The 18,089-nt window shown below is 38.0% G+C and overlaps 1 protein-coding gene across 2 annotated transcripts in view; it reads left to right on the forward strand.

The window, feature by feature from the left end:
* Ubr1 (ubiquitin protein ligase E3 component n-recognin 1) overlaps positions 1-18,089 on the forward strand; it is a 133,716-nt gene that overhangs the window by 72,113 nt on the left and 43,514 nt on the right. For both annotated transcript variants that reach the window (XM_021184371.3, XM_029469902.2), the window contains exons 25-32: positions 132-286; positions 3,209-3,308; positions 4,472-4,581; positions 6,159-6,245; positions 8,392-8,573; positions 11,536-11,741; positions 14,103-14,196; positions 14,788-14,937. In XM_021184371.3, coding sequence (XP_021040030.1) covers positions 132-286; positions 3,209-3,308; positions 4,472-4,581; positions 6,159-6,245; positions 8,392-8,573; positions 11,536-11,741; positions 14,103-14,196; positions 14,788-14,937 — 1,084 coding nt within the window. The remainder of the gene's footprint in view (positions 1-131; positions 287-3,208; positions 3,309-4,471; positions 4,582-6,158; positions 6,246-8,391; positions 8,574-11,535; positions 11,742-14,102; positions 14,197-14,787; positions 14,938-18,089) is intronic.

Genomic DNA, 18,089 nt, shown 5'->3' on the forward strand with positions numbered 1-18,089 from the left:
TACATTGATGTTTTCAGTGCTTTGAAGCAGAAAAAAAAATCATGTTCTTTTGCATTTAAACTTGGACTTTTCATATTTACAATTTAGTATGTTAGGGTAGTACCTGCCCATCTATTCTGTTTCCCCAACAGCATTGCCGCCGCCACCTCCTCCGGAGTTCTGCCCTGCTTTCAGCAAAGTAGTCAACCTGCTCAGCTGCGATGTTATGATGTACATCCTCAGGACCATCTTTGAGCGGGCAGTGGACACGGAGTCTAATCTGTGGACAGAAGGGATGCTGCAGATGGTATGCTCACCTGCTCACCTGCAGGGTTTGAGTTCTTTGTGGAATCTGAAAAACAATCCTTGGATTAATGTCAGTCAGAACCATGTCAGAAAAAATAGTACTTAGGAATCATTAGTTTATCTGTGGCCCAAGTTTCTTTCATGATACATTCTCATGTTTTTAGCATCTCTATCCTTGGGAACTATTCATGTTTTAAAAGACTCAAAAAAAGTGCATAGAGTAGGGATAACCAGGAAGTGAGAGCCAAGCCTGGGAAGGATTAATCAAGTAAGTGGTCTTGGAAAAGCTTGGACAAACATCTGAATACGTAGAATCCCACTGCTGGTCAGCCAGGGCCAAATCTGAATGTGCCCTAGAGTTCTCAGTCTTGCCTGTTTATACCTGTCCATTGTATCTTTCCCTCTGGATGTTCCCCAGCTTCCTTGCCAGGTTGGCCTCCTTATCCTGGGCCACATCTGTATCAGGCATGTCTCTACCCCACCCTGCTTTGTGAATTCTCTGGCTTTGGTCATGGTAGACCCAGGAATTGTGATGGAGAGGAAAGTAAAGAAAGCTCATGAAAAGATGCACAAGCATGGAAGGCATCCCTGCTCTTCCTTCTCCTTTTCTAACAGCGATTCTGGCAGAAAGCAGGGGCAGGATTCCCTCTCTCCCCGGCCTTCCTAGTTCTGCTCTCCTATCCTTCCACTCTCTGCCCCACTCTGCCCTCCCCTGCTGTTCAGCCCTGACTGGCTGGGAAGAATGGCATGGTAATCATGGCTAAGGCTGCCCTCTCCCTTCTTGAGAGATGCTGCAGATGAAGATAGCAGAATACCTGGTTTTTTTGTTTTTTGGTTTTTTTTTTTTTTTTTTTTGGTTTTTCGAGACAGGGTTTCTCTGTGTAGCCTTGGCTGTCCTGGAACTCACTCTGTAGACCAGGCTGGCCTCGAACTCAGAAATCCACCTGCCTCTGCCTCCCGAGTGCTGGGATTAAAGGCATGCGCCACCACGCCCGGCGAATACCTGGTTTTTAAAGATGGTGTGTGCTCTGGTAAACCAGGGAGTGCAGACAAGATTAAGACCTACAGAATGTCATCTGTCCTTATTTCCTTTTGTAATACTTGTGGTTGAGATTTTGTAGAAATTTAATTATGATGTACCCTGTACTTATGTAATTGGAGCACATTATAGTGATTAAAGGTAACTGTATTCCTGGCAAGCCTCTTATTGATTGCATTAACTGCAAAGATGCTAGAAGTAGAATCCATTTGATTGATGAGCGTGTAATCTATTCCTATGCTATTTTAGGTACTACTAACTCTTTTTATTTGAATTCCAGTTAAAAATTTTCCAACATATCTTGGCTCCTTCTCCAAGTTAGAACAAAGAAAAAGGAAACAAACAAAACCAAAGTCTCCTCATGTTAGTGATAAGTCTATAACACATTGCAACATGGTATTTTTGTTTTGTTTTTTGTTTTTCTTTTCTTTGAAACAGGGTTTCTTTGTATAGCCTGGCTGTCCTGGAACTTGCTCTGTAGACCAGGCTGGCCTTGAACTCACAGAGATCCACCAGTCTCTGCCTCCTGAGTGTTAGGATTAAAGGCATGTGTCACCACCACCCAGTGCATCATGTTTTTATAGGCGTATATTTATTTTGTTTGGTTTGGTTTTCACGGTGCTGGTGAGTGAACCCAGGAGCATGTATATGCTAGACAGGAACTCTGCCACTAAGCCACACTTGCAGCTCTCTTTGTTCTATCTATCTATCTATCTATCTATCTATCTATCTATCTATCTATCTATCATCTATCTATCTATCTATCTATCTATCTATCTGTTATTTATTTTTGAAGCAGGGTTGTATAGCACAATGTAGACTAAAACTCCTTATGCCTAGGCTAACCTTAAACTTGTGGCAATCCTTCTGCCTCAGTATCTTGAGGGCTGAGAGTATATATATGAGCAACCATACCTGGCTTCTTGGTACAGCTAATTAATAAATTACTTAATCCTGCTATTTTATGGCAGCTATAATTATATATTTATTTAATACCTGTTTAACTGAACAATCTCTATCCCTCTCCCCTGTTGGTTACTATTGGTCTGTAGGTTCATGCTCTTTTTGTATCTCAGTGATAAATACTTGCAGGACTATATTCAGTATTGTAGAGATTTATTTGAACTCCAGTTAAAAATTTCCCCACAGTTCCCAGTGTCCTTTTCTCGTAAGTGCTGCCAATGTTTTATAAACCCTGGAAACTATTCCAACATGAGCACATAAAGGTCTTGTCATTCTTGGTTATATGTATATCTCATATGTAGGAATACTATTATACGTTTAACTTTTATTAGTAGACATTGGGTTTGATTTTAGGGTTTTGTTATAAAGGAAAACACTTAGATGAGCACTGATCATGGTTAGTTAGCTTGTTTGCTTGTGACAGGTTCTCTTTACATTGCTCAGGCTGGTCTTGATTTTGTGGGCTTAGGTTATCCTCCCCCCTCAGCTTCCAAGTACATGAGATTACAGATGTGTGCTACACCTGGTTTACAGCGAACATCCTTGTACAAATATTTTTGCTTACATAAATGAGTGTATTTGCCATACCAGTTCCTGGTATACAATCTGCTCCTTTACATTTTTGACTGATGACAATGATTTGTTTTAAATGTAAAACTAGTTTATGTCCCTTTATCACCACTGTAGTAACATGTAACTGCTTCCGAAACTCTTTGGGCAGCTGTGTAGTTATAGTAAACTCCAAATGTTTGTCACTGTGTAAGTAACAGTCTTTAAGTCACCTTAAACTATACCTCCTTCATTTGAAATGGGTACTCTTTCAGTTATCTTTGTCTATAAGCTTTGTCCATGTTGGGTTATCGTTTTCTTTCTTTTGGGAAAGAAGATGCACTTCAAAGACCCTTCTTCTCCCTTTTTCAGGCGTTCCATATATTGGCACTGGGCTTGCTGGAAGAGAAGCAGCAGCTTCAGAAAGCTCCTGAAGAGGAAGTGGCTTTTGACTTTTACCATAAGGCTTCAAGTACGCTAAAGCATCGTTCTCAGGAAGCTCCTGGCTTATTGCTAGTTTGTAATTGGAAGTTTGGACCCTAAACAGTTTTTATCTGTCAGTCCTTAAAATTTAAAAAGCCCTTTGTCTTATAGTTAGGGTTTTGTTGCTGCGAACAGACACCATGACCATGGCAGCTCTTATAAAGGCAAACCTTTAATTGGGGCTGGCTTAGAGGTTCAAAGGCTTAGTCCATTACTGTCATGGTGGAAAGCATGGCAGGATGCAGGCAGCGTGGGGCTGGAGAAGGAGCTGATCCTCAGGCAGCAGGAGGACTGTGTACCACACTAGGTACATGAGCATATATGATACCTCACAACCCATCTCCACAGTGACACACTTCCTCCACATCTATGCCAACAAAGCCTCACTTCCTGATAGAGCCACTCCCTATGGACATATATTCACATCCCTGAGTCTGTGGGGGCCAGACCTATTCAAACCACTACAGCCCTTAAATGATTTATGTGCCTAGCATGTTTAGTTTTTAACTAATATTTTCCAGTATACTCATTTTTCTTAACTGCATGATCTTCCATTCTTGGGCGTGATTGTAATATGAATGGAGAGAAGTGTGTCTGAAAGTTTCTTTTTGTATATTTTTTTCTAATTTTGAAAAATAGGATAGGTTTAGATTAGAATGCTCTTAAGGTAAGATAGTCTTGTTCAAAGCAAATTCCTGAAACATTAATTGCAAAACCAATAGTTGCAAGCAAAGTATCACATTTCTCTTTATACTAATTTTGTAGGTTACTGAAGCCTTCTCTGTATACAGAGATAACCTCCCCACTTCAGCATCCCTGCAGTAGCTCTTCTCATCGTGTTCTTTGTGTAGACAGTGAGCAGAGAGAGGAAAGGCAAGAGAGGGGTAGTAGGAGTAGCTCTTGCTTAGTGCAAGTGCAGAGAGACTTAAAATAATGGGAGTTTTTCTCATGCTATCCTTTAGTTCTTAATAATTCACCTATTCGTAACTCAGTATTGCATGTGATCGCAGATTCTTTCTTTGAAAAATTGGGCTAGAGAAGGTACTGACTGGCAAGCCTCAATCATCGTGTGAATGATAAGCACTAAGAAGTTAAGTAGTACATAATTATGAACATAATCTTCTTTTAATACAATTTTGTATTTTGAAAAAGGATTGGGAAGTTCATCCATGAATGCTCAGAATATACAAATGCTCTTGGAAAAACTCAAAGGAATCCCCCAATTAGAAGGCCAGAAGGACATGATAACATGGATACTCCAGGTATATCACAAATGTAAACTGGTCTAATGAGTTGTGTGTTGCTTAACATTAAGAAGATATTTTGATAAACGCACCATTAAGTGATTCATCCTTACTTGAATACCACAGAATATATTCATGTAAACCTACATAGTTTGTTATTTGATGTGACCTCGATGCATCAATAAACTAAGTAAATAAATACTAGGTATATGAGATTGCTACTGGTGAACTTTGCATACTGTCTTACTTTTGTAAGTAGAAAAAGCATACTCTCAAATTATAATGATAAGAATAGTGTCGGGGCTGCGAGTAGAAATCAGTGGTAGGATGTGTGTTTAGCATGTGTGAGTCCTTGAGTTAATCCCCAGAATCATAAATTAATTTCTAAATATTTACAGTATGACACAGTAAGCATATAAAAAAGTACATGTAAGTAATGAAATGCGACTGAGCAGGTTATATTAAGGGATATGTATGTATATACATATATGCATATAACAAAATGAGGCCTTGAATTTGAAAAAGATCAAAAGATGAGTATATAGGAAGGTTTGGAGGTGGGAAAGAAGAAATAATGAAAGTATAATTTCAAAAAGAAAAAAATCCAAGTATTGCCAGTCATTTATTATCATTATTTAATTATACATACTTATGTAATTCCAAACTGTATATAAAAATCTATTTGCTGCTAGAATTCAGCCACTGTTCTCTCCTCCTTTGTAGTCAATTACTATCAATTATTACAACTCTGTGGTTTTTTTCATGGTAGTAATTCAATTTTTTTCTGTTTCTCTGGCGTTTATTTTAATAATAAGGTTCATTTATGTCATTATCAGTTACATTTACTGAGTAATTACAGTGTGCCATGATGAATTCAAGATCCCAGGCAGCACAAAATGCTTGCTTTCGTGGATCATGCGCCATCGTTGAAACACAGACAATTTTAAAATATTCATCAGGATAATCCAATGGGATGAGAGAAGGTTCCCTTGAATAATACGGAAGGGTTTTGTCAGAAGCTGAAGTGAGAGCAGAGACCTGGATCACTCTAGAGCCAGTACTTTAACACATAGAAGAGTAGTCCAAGGAGAGGACACTGCAGTGCGAGAGCAAGGCCAGCATCACTGGAACCTAAGGGAGGTGGGACGTAAGGGATAGCTGGGGCCAGACTGCTCCCTTCGATGGTCAGAACAAGATGGGGTATCTTTGTTATGAAGACATGGATAAGAATGGACTTTAAACTGCCTTTAGTGGTGTGCTTTATAGTCCCAGTTATTTAGAAGGCCAAGTCAGAAAAGCATTTGGAAGTTAGAGTTCCCATTTACATTTAAAAATAATCTGTGCTGCACCCTAACCCCAGACAAACAGTTGTTCTCAGAGCAGCAGATGTAATTAAACTCAGCTGGTGGCTCCTTGGCCAACAACAGCACGGTCACAGACAGGGTCACTTTTTAAATTTTGTTTTTCTAATACATCTAAGTAACTTACCTCAAAGGCATTTCGAGACAAGATGGCTGAATCAGATTAGTGATTAAAAAAAAAATCTGTCTTCCCAGTCAGTCTAACCAAACTTAATGTTTCATCCATTTTCACAGATGTTTGACACAGTGAAGCGATTAAGAGAAAAATCTTGTTTAGTTGTGGCAACCACTTCAGGACTGGAGTGCATTAAAAGTGAGGAGGTAACAGCACTGTAACAATGTTGCACTCATCTCTGTCTTTGAATACGAGTCACTTTTCTTCTTTAGGAGAAACTGTTTGTAGCAAAATATGGGCTTTTTGTTCTTTTATTCCAGTGCTTCTGTACTGTACTTAACAGCATAATGTACATATTTTACAAAATTAGAGGAACTTGATGTCCTGTGAACTCTGTTAGAAATACCTTACTAATTTTAAAATGCTTTCATTTCTAAAAATAGGACATGTCTCAGTCAATGGCATTTCATAATTTAGTCAATAGTATTCATCTCTTAGGAAGTATAAAATAATAGTACATCTTAGATTCAGTGAAATTAGATAATTAGATGTCATGATTTTCCATAATGTTTTGAACAATGTTTTTCAATATTGAATTAATTAGCCAGTATTTAATTATTAGAATATTCTTTTTTGTTTATTTGTTCTTTGAGACAGGGTCTCTCTATGTAACTCTGACTGTTCTGGAACTTGCTATGTAGACCAGGCTGACCTTAAACCAACCGAGATCCATTTGCCTCTGCTTCCCAATGCTGGAATTAAAGGCGGGCACCATCACATCCATCCTAATGATTAGAATATTCTTACTTGAGGTTATTAACTGCTCTTTCTAAAAGAAAATGCTTTTTACTTAAATTAGTGTACCATAGAGCATTTGCCTCACATGTGAAAGGCCTGGACGAAATCTTTAGTACTTGTAATAAATCTCTTATGTTATTTTTATCTTCTGGTTTTAATTTGGTAGGTCATATGCATGTGGAAATTTAGCCATTCCTTCTAGGTTTTCTAGCTTCTCTGTATATAAATTTTCAAATTATTCTATAATAATGTTCTGGATTTCACTGGAGTCTGTTATATAACGCCCTTTTATTCTAACTTTGTTTTAACATTTTTCCTATGTCACGTTGGCTAAGGATTTGTCAGGGTTTTTTAAAGAACCAAGTCTTTGTTTAGTTAATTTTATACATTGTTAATTTAGCCCCTATTTCATTAATCTCTTCTCTAATCTTTATAATGTCTCCCCACCTCCTGGGTGTGGGATTAGCTTAGTGTTGGTTTTTATAGAGCCATGAGCTGCGTCACTAGGTTGTTTATTTAAGATCTCTCAAGGTTTTTTCTATTTTTTTTTTTTAACATGAGAATTTATAGCTATAAACTTTGCTCTTAGGACTGTCATGACTGTTCTTTAAAGGTTCTGGGAGATCTCATTTTTACTTAACTATAGGAATTTTAAAATTTCTTCTCTGGTCATTGTTAATTCAAAAGTGTATTGTTCACTTTCCAAGTACTTTTCTAGTGTCTGTAGTTTTTCTTGTTGCTTCTGCGTTTATTCCATTGTGGTCTGATGTAAAGAATTGATTCTGCTGGGTGGTGGTAGCGGATCACAGTCTAGGCAGAGAACGGGGGTCTCTGTGAGTCCAAGGCCAGCCTGGTCTACAGAGTGAGTTCCAGGACAGCCAGGGCTGCACACTGAAACTCTGTTTCAAAAACCAAAATAACAAAAACTAACCAAACAATGAATTAATTTTTAAAATATTTTTTAAGTATTGATTTGTAGCCATGGTGTGATCAATTTTGGAGACAGTTTCATTTGACTTGTGGTGCATTTCAGCTCCATAAGAGATTTCTTTAGTTATTTTTAGTCTGAAAGACCTATTTAGATGTAAGGACTGAGTATTGAAGTCCTGCACTATTACTGTAACATGACCTAGATATTTTATGCCTTCTATGCTTGTTTACGAAACTTGGGACTCTAATATTTAGTATATAAGCATTAATAAATGTTACATATTTTAGGGGGTGTGTGTGTAAACATTTCCCTGTTTCTTTCTATAGCATTGACTGTGCTGAAACTCTGTAGACCAAACTGGTCTAGAACTCAGAGATCTGCCTGCCCCCTGCTTCCCAGTGCTGGGATTAAAGGCATGCACCCCACACCCCACATATTATATCTACTTGATGGATTTTTCTTTTATTAATATGTAGTAGCCCTCTTTATCTGTCTTAATGGCTTTTTGTTTGAAGTCTACCTTATCAGATATGGTAACTGCTGCATCAAATAGAGGATATTTAATCTGGACATGAATTTTTAACAGGAGATCCTGTCTAATTTTGGTGTTACTTACCATTCAGATTACTCATGATAAAGAAAAGGCAGAACGGAAGAGAAAAGCTGAGGCCGCTAGGCTGCATCGCCAGAAGATCATGGCCCAGATGTCTGCCTTACAGAAAAACTTCATTGAAACCCACAAACTCATGTATGACAATACGTCAGAAGTAACAGGGAAGGAAGACTCCATTATGGAGGAAGAGAGGTAAAACAAAAGATAGTTCAGAACTTTTTCTTTGGGGGGGGGGGTGTTTCGAGACAGGGTTTCTCTGTGTAGCCCTGGCTGTCCTAGAACTCACTCTGTAGACCAGGCTGGCCTCGAACTCAGAAATCCGCCTGCCTCTGCCTCCCGAGTGCTGGGATTAAAGGTGTGCGCCACCACGCCCGGCCAGAACTTTATAGGAAAAAAAGAAACAAGCATTCTTCCAAGATCATTATTAAGATGGGAACAGCAAAAACAGAACCTAACCCATCATTTTTATGCATTGTTATTTCGTTCCTAGGAAAAATGAACTACTATTATTAAAAACTGAAAGTAAATTGATCACCTAGTAGATGTGATTTATACTAGCTTTTCTTTTGTCTACTTGCTTGAGACAGGGTCTTCCTATCCCTGTCCCTGATGGTCTTGAACTTGTAACAATTCTGCCTCAGTCTCCCAAGTGTGAAATGACAGGGATCACTCACCACACCAACATTAGTCTTTTCTTTTATATTTAGTTCTTTAATTTTTTTTTGAGATTTATTTCTTTTGTTTGTTTGTTTTTCGAGACAGGGAAGATTTATTTGCTTTTATTTTATATGTATGGGCGTTTTACATGTATATATGTTTATGTACCACATATGTACTTGATGCTCACAGAAGCAAGAGAGGGCACCAGATCTCATGGAACTAGGGTTGCAAATGGTTGTGAGTTGTCATGTTGCGGCTTGGAATCAAACCCAGGTCCTCTAGAAGAGCAGTCAGTGGATTAACCCCTGAGCTATCTCTTCAGTCCCATACATTTAGTCTCACTATGTAGCCTTGGTTGTCCTGGAACTAACTATGTAGACCAGATGGACTCACAGAGATCAGTTTGCCTCTGCCTCCGAGTGCTGGGATCAAGAGTGTGCACCTCTTGGCTAAGTTCAAACTCTGGCAGGTCATCCACATTGCATTTCTGGGTGACTCTGTCATTTTCTACTAGTTCATACTAGTAGTGTATGAACATGCTTCATTCTCATGAGATGAAATTGTATGGGCTAAGAGTGAAGGTCAGTGGTACAGTGCTTGCTCACACACATGAGGCACCATAAACTAAAATGTAAACATTTTCTGGTTACTAGTTAGTGCAAGGATCAACTCATATAAAGTTGTTTACTGACTTTTTACATTTTGTCTTTTGACAAATGCGTTATTATTTTTGCATATATATAATATATATATTATATATTTATATTTCAGTGTATATATAACATATAGTAATATATAGTAATAAAGGCAGATTCTCAATATCTTAAGTATTAATTTTTTTTATCTTAATGCCTTTTCTATTCACTATTTTGATTACAGTTATATTACTATATTTTCATTTTGAAAATCAAACGGTAGAGCTAAAGCTAAAATTCCTTTGAATACTTGACCGAGTCCTATATCCTTTTCTGCCTTCTGTGGTTATAAGTTTTATGTGTATAGCTAGCTCTGCATTCAAGAGGTTTTTTAACCTCATTAAGGTTGAAAGTTCAAGGCTCTTGCAAACTTTATATGCCCCAATATAGGGGAATGCCAGGGCCAAAAGAATGGGAATGGGTGGGTAGGGAAGTGGGGGGCGCTATGGGGGACTTTTGGGATAGCATTGGAAATGTAACTGAGGAAAATATGTAATAAAAATATTAAAAATTAAAAAAAAAAAGAAAGTTCAAGGCTAGTCTGAGCTACAGTGAGTTGGAGACTAGCCTAAGCTGCACATATGTGAGACTTTGTCTAAAAATAAAGAAGGGTCCATGTATATATGTCAGAATTTTATTATACTATCACATGCAAATATGTAATCTCAAAATGACGTGGTATTGTTATTCAGCCTTTTGTTTTGTTTGCATAAGTGATGTATACTTATTATATCTCTGATGTTACAGCTGAGCCGTACCCTTGAAAACTGTAAAATGTTCTATATCGTGTTAGCCCACACTGATGAGCATTTGAGTCATTTATAGTTCATCGAATGATGCACCATATTTCAGGGAGCTTTTTGTATAGTTTTGCAGAATGGTGAAGCACATAACCTCTGAAGCCAGGTCCCTTGGGTTAGTTAAATTTTGGTCCTACTACATACAAATGATGAGTTCCTTGATCTATCTCTTAACATCTCTAGGTCTCAGTTTCTCCCTCTGGGAAAGTGGAGGTAATTATATCTACCTCATGTTTATTATAAGGATTGAGTGAAAAAATAAAACCAAACCTGTGAAGCGGTGCCTAGCATCATAATCAAACTATTATTAATTCTTGCTTTTATTTGTATTTTATTATCCAGTATATTGTATATCATAAGATTTAATTGCTATAGCATTAAACTTTGTTAAGGTTTAAGTTTTTGTAATTTTAACATCTACTAAACTAGAAACTGAAGACTAAATGCCTAATAAAAGGGATTGGATAAACGTGTTATGGTGCAGTAGCCCTAGGCAACCAGTTCAAATAACTCAACAGAATTAACGATGGTGTGAACAGTAAGGCAGCATCTAAGAGATTAAGTCTGTGCATAGCGTGGCATTCTTTGAACAAAATGTGTATTATAAATAGAAAGGAAACTAAGAAAAAAATAAGCAATATTATTAGTGGTTAAGTTGCAGAATACAATGATTTTTATTTTCTTAATATTTTCTATATTTTCCAGAATTTCTTTGATATGTGAACTACCTATTATTCAGAAAAAGAGAAATGGCCCTACTTTTGTTAATATAGTAAATTAAATAGAATCACAACATATATCGTATTTCTTTGTGCACTTAGAACAAACTGAATTTTCTAGTTATAAAATTAACTGTTTAAAGCCAGAAGGTTCAGGGTAGATTTTAAAGGTAATATTGCTAAATATAATTTTTATTTATATTTACTAACTTTAAATCTACTAAAATGTAAGGACAGGGACCAAAACCTGTGTTCTCATTTCTGTTGTTTCTTCTGATAGCACCTCAGCAGTCAGTGAGGCCTCGAGAATTGCTCTGGGCCCTAAACGGGGCCCGGCTGTTACAGAAAAGGAGGTGCTGACGTGCATCCTCTGCCAAGAAGAACAAGAGGTGAAACTAGAAAATAACGCCATGGTATTGTCAGCATGTGTGCAGAAATCCACCGCCCTAACCCAGCACAGAGGGAAGCCTGTGGACCACTTAGGGGGTATGTATCGCTCAGTCAGTCTACTTTCAGCCATTTCTTCTCCTGCCTATGTAATTAGAATAAAAGTAAATTCTGAAAGAGGTTTAGCAGTGAGTTTGTATGTAAATCCCATTTGGTTAAATAATACATCTATATGTGGAATAGATTAGGTTCTTAACATGTCACATCAACCTCTTGACTGTTCTGTAGTTGTTTTGATTTTTGTTAGTCCTCGGTCAGTTGCTCAACCGATCTCATTTTGGCTTTTTTTTTTTTTCTCCCTAAGACAGGGTTTCTCTGTGTAGCCCTGGCTGTCCTGGAACTCACTCTGTAGACCAGGCTGGCCTCGAACTCAGAAATCCACCTGCCTCTGCCTCCCAAGTGCTGGGATTAAAGATAAGCACCACCACTGCCCAGCATTTTTGGCTTATTTTTGTCTTGCAAATCATTTGAAAGTAGTTTGCAGACCTCGTAACACTTCATCCCTAGGTATTTCTGAATGCATTTCCCAAAATGGAGGACAGTCTATATACTTACCATACCATTACCATACTTAAGGAAGTTAATAATTCAATAATATTTTATATATGTGTGTGTATATGTGTATATATGTATATACATATATGTATTATGTATATATGTATATATATGTATATGTATGTATACACACACACACACACACACACACACATATAATCTTTATTTCTATAGCTGTTCCCAAAATATCTTCAGTAGGAAAGCCTATTTTTTAAATAAAGATCTAAACATATTTCACATACTGCTTGACTGAAGTTTCTCTTAACTGGGCCTGTAATCCCAGCACATAGAGAGCTAAGTTAGGAAGATTGCCATGATGCAGAGGTTAGCCTGGACTACATAGTGAGTTCAAGACCAGCCTAAGCTACACAGTGAGACAATGTCTCACAAATAAAGCAAAATAAAAGTTTATTTTAGTAGTTTTAATGTAGAGTAATCTCTTGTCTCTTTTTTTCAAGATAATAACCAGTTTAATGAGTTGAAACTAATAATTTTATCCAGTGCCTCTCACTGTGAACTTATCTCTTCGCCTTATGATTAGATTTATATTAAACATTTCTTCATCGAGTATTAATTACATAATACACTATACTTACCCGAAGTTAGCTGCTTTATATTTTAAATTCCCTGGAAGTAATGATGATGATAATAAGCTAACATTTATTAATACTTAACATGTTCCTGTCACTGAGTCAATGCTGTGCATATTTGCGTACTCATTGCTCACAACAGCATTGTGCATTAGATGTCATCATATGAATGAAAAGCTGAGCACGCAGGTGGTGACTGACCTCAGGCCATGAGTGATGCAGTAATAGCATAATTTAAAGTTCATGCTTTGTGATTTTGGGTTTTTTTTTTTCCCCATCTTAAAATTGTCATTTATGGTGGCTGGTGGGATGGTTCAGAAGTTAGGAGCAGTTGGTGCTCTTGCGGAGAACTTAGCTTCTGTATGGTGGCTCACAACTGTCTGCAACTCTAATTCCCCAGGATCTGACCGTCTTGGGCACCAGCACACACAGACATATAGGCTGGCAAACACTCATATAAAAATAAAACTTCTGGGGGCTGGTGAGATGGCTCAGCGGGTAAGAGCACTGACTGCTCTTCCAAAGGTTCTGAGTTCAAATCCCAGAAACCACATGGTGGCTCACAACCACCCATAATGAGATCTGACGCCCTCTTCTGGTGCTTCTGGAGACAACTACAGTGTGCTTTCATATAAGAATAAATAAATCCTTTTTAAAAAAAAGATAAAAGAAATGTGATTTAAAAATAAATAAATAAATAAATAAATCTTCTTTATAAGTTGTCGTGTATTTAAATTATTCCTTAAAATTATGAAGGCAAATTTGTTCTTTAAAAATAGAAAAGGGGCTCAGCGGGTAAGAGCACTGACTGCTCTTCCAGAGGTCCTGAGTTCAAATCCCAGCAACCACGTGGTGGCTCACAACCATCTGATATGAGATCGGATGCCCTCTTCTGGTGGGTCTGAAGACAGCTACAATGTACTAATATGCATTAAAAAAGAAAAACGAAAAATAGGAAAGCATCTCCACAGCCAGTACCACACAACTTGAGCCTGCTGTTCAGAACGGCAGGGTAAACGAATATAGAGCTGTCAATCCACAGGATGGCATCTCTAACCCGATGGTCTTGCTGCTTTCCTCCTCTTTTTTTTCTTATTATTAGGAATATATATCCTGCTTCCATATTGTTATACTTGGACATTCCTAAGAAATAAAATTTTAGCATTTTAGACCTGAAAACTCTTTTTCCACTCCCACCTGCTAACACTTTAGAAAACTTAAGTACATACCTCTTATTTGTGTCTTTCTGAACCAGAAACACTGGACCCTCTTTTCATGGATCCAGACTTGGCACATGGAACTTATACAGGAAGCTGTGGTCATGTAATGCATGCAGTGTGCTGGCAGAAGTAAGTTGTCCCTCTGACATGTTCTTGAAAGAGACTAAGAACTTTGACATTCACTACACACCACAAAAGGCATGTTTTCTCATGTCTTCTTTCTGTTTTTCTTGTTGAATAATTAAAGCAATTTTCATTACTAATCCTGTTTTCATGATACTAATTATATTTCTGTTTAACTATAATTAGAAATAAAAAGAAACCAGAAATATTAAGTATCTTGAGAAAAGATAAAAATTTTTAAAAATGTAATTTCTGATGAATTTTTTTTATAGCTTACTTAGATTAAAAACATAATTGTCCATTGAAGACCTCAGTGGTATAGATGATTGTCGGGTGTCCCTAGGCATGGCCACTTGCTGCCGAGGCAGGGGACAAGTTAGAGGACTCAACAAAGTCTTTCAGATTTGTATCTGCCATAATGTATTTCCCAGTTTATTTACACCCCCAAGTGGGCAGCCTGTTTCTTTTATAATTATAACATGTATTTTTGTGATAAGTTTTAAAGATAGTAAGTCCAAAATTCTCGAACCTTTTCCTGAGAATAGATGGAAGCCACGTGAGCTATCATAAATGGGCCCGCATCTTTGAATTTTGCAGGTATTTTGAAGCTGTGCAGCTGAGCTCGCAGCAGCGCATTCACGTGGACCTGTTTGACCTGGAGAGCGGCGAGTACCTGTGCCCGCTCTGCAAGTCTCTCTGCAACACTGTCATCCCCATCATCCCTTTGCAGCCACAGAAGATCAACAGGTGTGTTGTAATCTTTGTTCCTACTGTCCTCAAAGCTCTCACTTCCTTTTCCCTCCTTTCAGAGATTACAGATCCATACCACTCTCATTCTGAAGCTCAAATGAGACGAAAGCCTGGTGTTTGGTGTTGAAAAGCACTAGGATTTTCATTTACTTAACGCAATGTGTTATGCCTTTTCAATCCACCATTGAAGCAGTAGAACCCCAAAGTTCTATTGGAGATCTGTACAAAAGATTAATGATAAAAATAAGTAAATTATTACATTTATCACATTGTTGAATAAATTGTGAGCATGTAAATTTTAAAATGTTTCACATTCTTACTGTTATTGCAGTTTAACGGACATCTACTAGTTTTAATAAGTAGAACATTTCATTATATATTTCCACATTTTAATTTTTCTGCTTGATAACAAAATCATTATTTTAGCCAGGTATGATGGTACAAACCCAGTACTTAGGAGTCTCAGACTGGAATATCTCTGAGTTTGAGGTCAGCCTAGTCTACATAGCAAGTTACAGGCTAACAATGGCTGCATAGTGGTCCCTTTGTCAAATAAACAAAAGTTATTCTTTAATTTATTATAAAATCAGCAATTTGTAATGAAAATCCAGTACTGGAAGAAGTCCCCTTGGCTGGGGATGTTGTCACTCGGTGGTAGAGTGATTCCCTAGCATGTGTGAGGCCCAGCTCTACAGGACAGCAGTGTGCAATGACAGTATGTGCAAGTCGGGGGATTGGCAAATGCAGCCAAGAAGCGGTCACTTATCTCACTAGTCCATGTCATTGGAACTTCTTATCATATTTGGACATGCAGTGCACCATATACAAACAAGGATGTGTCAAGAAGATTAGCCCTTCACTTACTGAATCCTCGATAAGCTTAGACAGTCTACCATGCACTTGCCACACTTGTCTACTAACGTTTGTACTATTATTTCCATTTCAGCATAGAAAATTGGGTAACCACCGTAAGTGGTTTTTGCTTGGTCCAAGAGAGATTCAGGATTTGAACCTAGACCTCACTTCTAACTTACTGAGTGTGGGGAGAAGTTTTTTTTTTAATTTGGTTGGTTTTGGTTGTTTGAGACAAGGTTTTGCTGTGCAGTCTAGGTAACCTTTAGCTTGTGATTCTCTTCCTGATGGCTGAGATTTTAGGCACATACTACCATGTCCAGCTTCTTCCAATTTCTTGTTAGCTCACATAAGGTTTTTGTTTTTGTTTTTGTTTTTTTACAAAGTGATTCCCCCAAATAAAGATACTTAAAAATATAATTGCTTTCTAAATAAGTAGCAATTTATTTTTTCAACTAAGTTTTATATTGATATGATTTGTTTTTATTTTCGATTATGTATGTGTTGGGGGAGTGGGCATATGTGAGTGACGCTGCCTTCAATGCCCAGAAGAGAGTGTTGTATTCCCTGGAGCCCGTGTTGTAGGGAGTTGTGAATTGTAGATACCAAGAACACACTCAGGTCCTTCTCAAGAGTAGCACACCCTCACAGAGACAGTCATGCAGTCAAAACACCAATGTACATAAAATAAAAATTTTTTTAAAAATCTTTTTTATTTTTTTAAGAAATATATCTTTTAAAAAATTATCAAAATTGTAAAACTGGTCCAGAGAGGTGCTTCAGCTGGTTAAAATGCGTACTGTATAAGTAGAAGGACCTGAGCTCAGATCTCCAGGACTCATGGAAAAGCTGTCACCCCTGTCCTCCTATGTGGAGATGGGAAGCTAAAGTAGGAGAAAGTCTGGAGGTTTTGGGCCAACTAGCCCCATGTGTGTACCAGCAAGCAGCAACAAAATCATCTGAAGCAAGTCGGTAGGGAAGAACCACTACTGAAGGTTTGTCTCTGATGTCTGCACGTGTACCGTGGCACACACACACACCTGCAGTTACACAAACATGTACTTCATATACATGCAGGATTTTTTCCCTAAAACATGTTAATTTTTTTCCCTAAGTCATAATATACTTTCACTTTTGAGAATCAAAAATATTTCTTAGGTCAAATTTATGCTAGATATTCAAATTCAGCACAGTTCATTTTATATTTTACTTTAAGACTGCCCCTTCAGGGATTAGGTAGCTCAGTGATTAAGAACACTGGCTGGGTCCTGAGTTCAGTTCCCAGCATCTATGTGGCAGCTCACACCCAGCTATGACTATAGTTCGAGAGGATCCTCTCCTGGTGTACAGATGTACATGGAACAAAGTACCCTATACATATATAAATAAATAAATCTTTGTTTGTTTGTTTGTTTTGTTTTTCAAGACACTTTTTTTTTCTGTGTAGTCCTGGCTGATTTGGAACTCAGTCTGTAGACCAGGCTGACCTCGAACTCATAGAGATCCTCTTGCTTCTGCCTTTCAAGTGTTGGGATTAAAGGCCTGCTCCACCCACTGCCTGGCTGCAATAAATGGTTTGTTTGGTTTTTTTTTAATGTAAAAAACTGCCCTTTTAATGAATTCTTATTTTATGGAGTGTACATTACATGAAGGAGAGACTTACAGTCACAGTATGAGCTGCTGAGCCATGAGAAATACCAAGGAACTACTAGAGGCTAGCCAGTGCCTGACACTGTAGACAGACTTCAGACAGCTTGTTTCTGAGAGAATGACATTTGAGTAGAGATCTGAGTGAGGGAGGAACAGTTGCTTTCTCCAGAGGAAGATAGGCTTAGAACAGGTAACATTAAGAACAAAGGCCCCAAGGTACAAGCGTGGTCATCATGTTCTAGGCTTAGCAAGCAGGCAGTGTGCCTGGATGGGGATAGCAGAGAGCTAAGGGAAAAGGGATGAACTGTTTCCTCTGTGTACGGTAGAAAACCACTGGTCTGTTTTCAAGAGGGATAAGGAAATCTGATTTATAGTTTTAGAAGATCCTTCTGATTGTTATATGGCAAATCCATAGAACAGAAGCAGAAGGAACCCTGACACCTTTAATCCCAACACTTATGAGGCAGAGGTCAAGTCCAGCCAGGTGTACAGGGTGAATGAGACCCAGAACAGCCAGGCCTACAGAGAGAGACCTACTCAAAACCCTAAGTAATTAAGACGGGGAAGGGGAATGACCGATTACAGGCCTTTGTAGTTCACAGGAGCTATGGCAGGACTTCCAGGAGGTTAGCGGAGAGAGGTAGAAA

The sequence above is a fragment of the Mus caroli genome, unplaced genomic scaffold (assembly GCF_978045245.1).
Source record: "Mus caroli unplaced genomic scaffold, Mus_caroli_1 scaffold_2, whole genome shotgun sequence".
NCBI classification, from domain to species: Eukaryota; Metazoa; Chordata; class Mammalia; order Rodentia; family Muridae; genus Mus; species Mus caroli.